The sequence below is a fragment of the Spea bombifrons genome, chromosome 8, assembly GCF_027358695.1.
Source record: "Spea bombifrons isolate aSpeBom1 chromosome 8, aSpeBom1.2.pri, whole genome shotgun sequence".
NCBI classification, from domain to species: domain Eukaryota; kingdom Metazoa; phylum Chordata; class Amphibia; order Anura; family Pelobatidae; genus Spea; species Spea bombifrons.
In genome coordinates this window covers 43,938,448-43,945,641 of record NC_071094.1, presented here as the reverse complement: position 1 = coordinate 43,945,641, position 7,194 = coordinate 43,938,448, and the positions used below count along the sequence as shown (strand labels likewise).

Sequence of the window (7,194 nt, the reverse complement as noted above, 5' to 3'; positions counted from 1 at the left end):
TTCATTTATTTGAATACCTGATATTCATCATATTGTGAAATCCCTAATTTCTGCCCATACACAGGCGTGCAATACCTTGGAGAGGAATATGTTGACCTCTTTAGAAACGGTTAACGGTCCGCAAAGCCCCACCTGCGGTTTTATTTCTCAAGGAAAGTTTTCAAATTCAGGCTTTAAGTTTTATTTTCAAGTTACAGATACAAAACAAAGCAATGTAACAAACGGTGCCCTCCGAGGGGCCAATCTAACGACTAAAAACAAAAGGTCAGGGTCTACACTGACCACAAAATCGCAGCCAAGGATCCGTCTGGACGGCTGGTGCGTTCAAGCACCTGTACGTACGATGATTCATTTTGTCAAACTAGGAAATGGCTGAAACGGGGAGATTTGGTACAAAAATAAATATATACATTTCTCTTTCTAATTGGTTTTGTACAGCGGTTGATGGGAGGTGGAATCGGAATTTCCTGTTAAAGGGAAACAAGAAAAGAAGTCAGTATGTTGCAATTTACATCCAGTAATAGATTGTAAGCTCATAGGAGTCGGGGCCCCTTCTCTTATTTTTTTTTTGAGTTTTCCTAGCATTACAATTGTAGAATTTTGGTACATGTAGTCTTGTCTTAGATTAGGGAGCCATATGCCTATCCTATGCATGTTTAAGTTCCCTCACTGTATTAGCCTCTACCACTTCTGCTGGGAGGCAGTTCTACTTATCAACCTCTCTCTCCATAAAGTAAAACTTCCTTACATTCCATCTAAGCCTCTGACCCTCTATTTTTTAGATTATGGTCGCTTGTTGTAACGTTTCTCTGTTACTTGGCTGCTTGATTTGCTTCATAGACAGTAAGCCCATACCCTACTCTTTCACTTGCTGTGGACAACTTACCAAATTACTGATGTGGCTTCCAGCATGGATCTACCGGCCCGACTGGGGGAATTTCAACCCCGACTGTGAAGAACCTGTAGGAAGTAAGGATAAATTGCGATTAACATTCCCCAGCTGCTGTAGCAGCAATAACCACCCAATGTATATGTCTATGTAAGTACATTGCCATTTGTTAAAATGGGGAGAACTAAGGGGGAACTATGCCATCTAGTGGTGGACATGTGCTTGCCCATCATCCTGGCCATTTTAGAGCTCTTACTACTCACCAGAAGACCCGCCAGTTCCACCTGAAGAACCTCCAACTCCACCAGAAGACCCACCAGAAGACCACGATCCTCCAGAAGAGCTCCCGCTTATACTTCCTCCTGTGCCAACGGAACCACCTATTGAAGGCTGGTTATCTCTTGCTCCAAAGATGACAGAGCTTCCATAGGTGTTACTCCCAGCTCCTCCACCTAATATTTGATTCATTCCTTGACCGCTGTTTAAGCCGAGCCCTTGAGATTGGGAGATCTGGGAAGATCCACCACCACCTCCTGCACCACCACCTCCGATGCCCCCTGCGCCGCCTCCTCTGATTTGATCCGTAGCAGTAGCTCCGAAAATAACAGCGTTAGAACCTAAGATGGGAAAAGAAGCGAGCTGATTGTGTATCAACATTTTACTGAACTTTATAGTTCTGTGTTGCCCACCCCCAACAGCTATTAGGGCAAGATGGGCAGGTGTGAGATGGTCCTAATGGTCAAAAAATCAATCAAATTCCTTTATATCTCACCTGTCGTCGCATTTTTACCGCATCCAGGTGACACTGGTACATCTGCGGGATTTATCCCTCCTGGAATGAAATAGGTGAAGCGTTAACGCCTATAGAACAGGTAATGGATCAAAGAAGAATGAATGGAGAGACTCATCGCACATCTCCGGTTCTCAAAAAGTTCAACGTCATGAGTAGCTTGAGCCAAGGCTATTGACTCTAATACTTTCATACAAAGTAACAACATTATATATCTCTAATTTCATAAAGAAATTCTATAAATTAATTTCTCTGCCCATTCCGTCATGGAAGGTCTTGAAACTTGTAGTCCATAACACCTGGAGTTCTTGAAGAACTTAGTTTACTGTATTTAAATTAAATTGGAGACCCACAATGCACCATGTGTGCCCAGTTTGTCAGATGGCCAGCCAGGGCCCGAGGTATGGTCTTGTTTGAGCTAAAAAAATGTGAAATTGTATTTTCAAAATGTGAAATTGTATTTATGGAGATCACATGACAAGGTCGCACAATTATATGGTGCTCAATGAGTAAATACAAGTGGTAAGATTGCCACGTATTACCTGGAAGTCTGAAAGTATCGGGAGAACCAGCTCCAAAGATAACAGAAGTCTGCTGAGATTGTCCTCCACCGGCCCATCCACCTTGTCCTCTTCCAGCTCCACCAGCCCATCCTCCTGTTGCTACTCCACCACCAGCAGAGCCTGATGCTCCTCCTCCCTGTCCACCACCGGCCCATCCTCCCTGTCCACCACCGGCCCATCCTCCTTGTCCACCTCCAGCTCCACCGGCCCATCCTCCGTGTCCTCCTCCTGTTGCTACTCCACCACCAGCAGAGCCTGATGCTCCTCCTCCCTGTCCACCACCGGCCCATCCTCCGTGTCCTCCTCCTGTTGCTACTCCACCACCAGCAGAGCCTGATGCTCCTCCTCCCTGTCCACCACCGGCCCATCCTCCTTGTCCACCTCCAGCTCCACCGGCCCATCCTCCTTGTCCACCTCCAGCTCCACCGGCCCATCCTCCTTGTCCTCCTCCTGTTGCTACTCCACCACCAGCAGAGCCTGATGCTCCTCCTCCTCGTATGACTTCATTGTGTGTAGCGCCAAATATCACAGAGCTTTGCTGAGATGAGCTTCCTCCACCTGCCCATCCTCCTTGTCCTCCTCCTCCTCCAGCTCCACCAGACCATACTAATCCACCACCTGTTCCACCACTAACGGATCCAGAAGATGATCCTCCTCCACGCACTGGTTGATTGTTTTGCTGAGACATACCTCCACCTCCCATGGATCCAGAAGATGACCCAGACCAGCTTCCTCCGCCTCCACCAGCACCACCACCACCACCTACTCCAACTCCTGAAACTATAACTGATCCAGAACTACCCCGAATAATTGTGTTGGATGAACTGCCGGAAATAACAGAGGACTGAGAGCCTGAGGAGTGAGAGCCTGAGGAGTGAGAGCCTGAGGACTGAGAGCCGCCTCCACCGACAGAGCCAAGCCAAGGGTTGGATGATCCTGATGCCACTCCAGAAGATGAAGACGAACTACTACCAGAACCTTGGGAACTTGACATGTACTGGAAAACGGTTTCTCCGGAAGCCCCTGTGATGAAGTGAATGGAGAGAATAGAGTAGCATATTAGAGGGAGGGTGACACAAGCAGAAGGAGTGATGATGTCCTCAAATTTTGTTGAGCAGATGACTATTGGATAAGTGATATTCAGGAAAGGATACCAACCTGTGGAGATGCCAGTTATTCGTGCGAAACCTGGGGTTCCATCACACGGAGGATATTGTGCCAGAGGGTCTGAAAGAGTAACACCAATTAATATATAGAATATATACATTCATTCATTACTTACACACAGATACAAATGTACCATCAGTCACTGCGATTGCCAACGCATAGGACTAGTTTTGAAAGCCCACGTCTGCCTGTTGACGATGCATGCATAGCGGACAAGCAGGAACGCATACACTCCTTAACACGCACACTCACCTTAACACGCACACTCACCTTAACACATACACTCACCTTAACACGCACACTCACCTACACCTTAAAACACTGTATTGTTACTAATGACTATACATTTACGTGATGTCATCTATGGAATGGGTAAATATGAAATATAACAATTTGGATTTATAGAGATACAGGTTGGGGGGTCCTGGTGAGCTAACATCATATAAGGTGACCCAAGTTTAAAGAGCCACACAGTCGCCCTACCATGATAGCATAGTTGTTGTCTTGCTAAAGTACACAGATCCTACTCCTGGTATCTACACGTTTTTTGCCTATTTTTGCCTAAAGGGTTATTTGGCCCATTTTACTTGGTCGTTGACTTTGCTTAATATTTGGGATAACCTTATGCCTGTCCCAGGCTTCAATTCACTCATTGGGTTAACTGCTACCACATCTGCTGGAAGGCTGTTTCACTTATCCACCACCCCCACATTAAAGGGACACTCTCTTACATTACATTACAACTTGCAGTTATTTAAAGTATTTGACTTACCCGAGGGTCCACTCAATTTTTGAATGGGGTCCCTGCAAAGTTTCAGTGCTGCAGCATCTAAAGATCACAAAACAACGTTCATTAATGTGAGAGCAGAGCTTGATGTAATTTATTTAATTCATTTACTACCTGCCTAGGAGTATAACTCTCAGGACGCTAAGCCAGCTTTATGTCTTTCTAAAGATGGTAGGAGTTGAGATCTGCAGCTTGTGTTATAGTAAAGCTTAGAGAAGAGTGCGAGAACGATGAATGGAACCGAAGCACAAATAAAATGCGATCCTGCTCACAGAGACTGCCTGAGTGCTACTTACTTATTACCACTTACTAACACTAGCTAATACCCCTTCCAGTGATCGCCACAACCTACCACTAACTAATACCCCCCTCCAGTGATCACCACAACCTACCACTAGCTAATACCCCTTCCAGTGATCGACTCAACCTACCACTAACTAATACCCCTTCTAGTGATCACCACAACCTATCACTAACTAATACCCCCTTCCAGTGATCACCACAACCTACCACTAGCTAATACCCCCTTCCAGTGATCACCACAACCTACCACTAGCTAATACCCCCTTCCAGTGATCACCACAACCTACCACTAGCTAATACCCCCTTCCAGTGATCGATACAACCTACCACTAGCTAATACCCCCTTCCAGTGATCAACACAACCTACCACTAATACCCCCTTCCAGTGATCGACACAACCTACCACTAGCTAATACCCCCTTCCAGTGATCACCACAACCTACCACTAGCTAATACCCCCTTCCAGTGATCACCACAACCTACCACTAGCTAATACCCCCTTCCAGTGATCGATACAACCTACCACTAGCTAATACCCCCTTCCAGTGATCAACACAACCTACCACTAGCTAATACCCCCTTCCAGTGATCAACACAACCTACCACTAGCTAATACCCCCTTCCAGTGATCGCCACAACCTACCACTAGCTAATACCCCCTTCCAGTGATCGACACAACCTACCACTAACTAATACCCCCTTCCAGTGATCACCACAACCTACCACTAGCTAATACCCCCTTCCAGTGATCGCCACAACCTACCACTAATACCCCCTTCTAGTGATCACCACAACCTATCACTAGCTAATACCCCCTAGTGAGTGGCAATACCAAGGTCATAGGTGTAGATGATACCCCCTCCAGTAACTTATGTTGCCTGGTGTTACCCCCCAGTTATTATTACTGCCCGGGGTATTTTTGTTACCCTGCGGTGAGAAATCCTGCCTTTCAGCGACTGCTACTTTCTATCAAAGAGCTGGAATTCCATCCAACGTGAAACCACCAAATGTATCTGAAGGCGGCGAAGGTTCCTCAGCCCCACTCCGGCCACTTACTGCAGAGATCGAGGCCGACGGCCAAGACCAGCAGGGTCCCAGCGTGACGAATCCCACCCATTCCGTCTGGGTCTCGAGGGCCGGTCTCTCGTCCTTTGGGAACACAGAGTCCGCTTCGCCCGAGTGGGAAGGTTTATATGAGGCTCGCTGAGTGGGAGGAGATGGCTCTTCTCCGGCATTGGCTTGGAAGTCAGCAGAAGCCTGACAAAGCATGTCTCACCGGGGTGTGCGAGGCTCGCAGGGAGCTGACACCCATGGGTGTGATTGTTTATAGCTATCATTTTACATGTATCCCAAAATATAGGGCGGGGGAGACGGTGATTCAGCGAGCGGCCTTGGGAAGAAAAAAAAAAAAAAGCTGTGAAGATGCCACCAGCCTCGAGCGTCAGTACAAAAATTATTACCCCCAAAGAATCAACCCCCCCAAAAATCCCACTTACATAGACGGCAGATCATCCGCTGGCCTCGTCTTAGATTCAGGAGCCGTACGTCTATCCCATGCGTGTTTAAACCCCCTCACTGTATTACCCTCTACCACTTCTGCTGGGAGGCTGTTCTACGTATCTACTACTCTCTTATTTATTTATTTCTGAGATTCTAGAGATTTTTTTATCCTGATCTAGATGTTTGGTTCCGCGTGTCAAGAATGGCAAAATAATTGTCCACTCATTCAGCATCACAACCTTTAATGTATTATTATCAAAGTTTTATAAATATATATATTTTGTTCTAGATTGGTCAAAGAGTTCTAGAATAAACGTTCTCGGTATACTGCGGACAGGTACAGCTTCCTAGGTTCGCATTACATAATAATATTAGTTATTGTTTTATATAGCACCATCATGTTCCGTAGCGCTGTACAATGGGTTATCTATTCCCTGATAGTATACGCCACGCCCCAAAACCTAAAATAACCGTCGAAACCTAAATAATTAGTACCTTTCTCGCGGTTTAGAAAGTTATAGCGGTAACTGCGGATTATCAGGACTCGTCGGAAAATTCTACCTCTTATAAATAACTCTTATTACAAAACTAGCATAGAACATAGAAGAACAGAAGAGAATTACATTTTTTTTTTTTTTAAATTAAGACAAAGCGACCCAAAAATAACAATTTTACAATTCAAATTATTTAAAAAAACACTTTAAATTTAATGCTGATTATTCATATCTTTATCTTTGCCCTTTTTTGTCTTTTTTTCATTTTTTTTAATTAAAATTGTTCCACGACATGATAAAACTTAAGGACCCAGAAATCCAGGGGCTCCAGAAAATCTTTGGCACGTAAGGTTGACCAGATTTATGTATAGTGTTACATTAGACGTTTCCCGTAGACGGAGCATAGAAAGGACCCAGTCAATGGATTAATTCCAGATGCCCCGTCTGCGATTAAAATCAGAGCTCCCGATTCTCCCAACATGGAAGCGGAGGGGGTATCTATTTACCCTCTCTCCTTCCAGACCTGATACCTCAGAAGGTCCTGGAGATCTTCTTGATGATATTTTTTGTCTTCCTAGATGGATTTTTCCAGTTTTATATATAAAAAATATTTTCTACAGGTTTTCAGGTTCTTTTTCGTGGGGTGGAATAAAACGTATATTTTCCGATGATTTTGTGATTTACATCTATAATTATAGCTC

At 45.0% G+C, this 7,194-nt stretch overlaps 1 protein-coding gene across 4 annotated transcripts; it reads right to left on the bottom strand.

Moving 5' to 3' along the window:
* Positions 1–165: 165 nt before the first annotated feature.
* LOC128503180 (uncharacterized) lies at positions 166–5,699 on the bottom strand. Of its 4 annotated transcripts, XM_053473216.1 has the most exons (11): positions 5,556–5,699; positions 4,182–4,238; positions 3,401–3,469; positions 2,669–3,265; positions 2,600–2,629; positions 2,435–2,476; positions 2,222–2,344; positions 1,662–1,721; positions 1,153–1,506; positions 887–960; positions 166–467 (listed from the first exon to the last, which is right to left on the bottom strand). In XM_053473216.1, exons 1-10 carry the CDS (start codon positions 5,614–5,616, stop codon positions 917–919), a joined length of 1,437 nt encoding a protein of 478 aa, XP_053329191.1. In that variant the 5' UTR covers positions 5,617–5,699; the 3' UTR covers positions 166–467; positions 887–916. The 4 variants fall into 4 exon arrangements, with proteins under 4 accessions (XP_053329191.1, XP_053329190.1, XP_053329189.1 ...); XM_053473215.1 differs by having other exon boundaries at positions 2,435–2,467; positions 2,624–3,265; XM_053473214.1 differs by having other exon boundaries at positions 2,222–2,476.
* Between the last annotated feature and the right edge of the window lie 1,495 nt (positions 5,700–7,194).

Excerpts from the sequence above, each read along its gene's own strand:
- LOC128503180 (XM_053473213.1), bottom strand. The coding sequence starts at position 5,616 with ATGGGTGGGATTCGTCACGCTGGGACCCTGCTGGTCTTGGCCGTCGGC. Across the intron at positions 3,266-3,400 it reads AATAACTGGCATCTCCACAG|GGGCTTCCGGAGAAACCGTT; the intron begins GTTGGTATCCTT and ends ACTTCATCACAG. Across the intron at positions 961-1,152 it reads TGGAACTGGCGGGTCTTCTG|GTTCTTCACAGTCGGGGTTG; the intron begins GTGAGTAGTAAG and ends TACTTCCTACAG.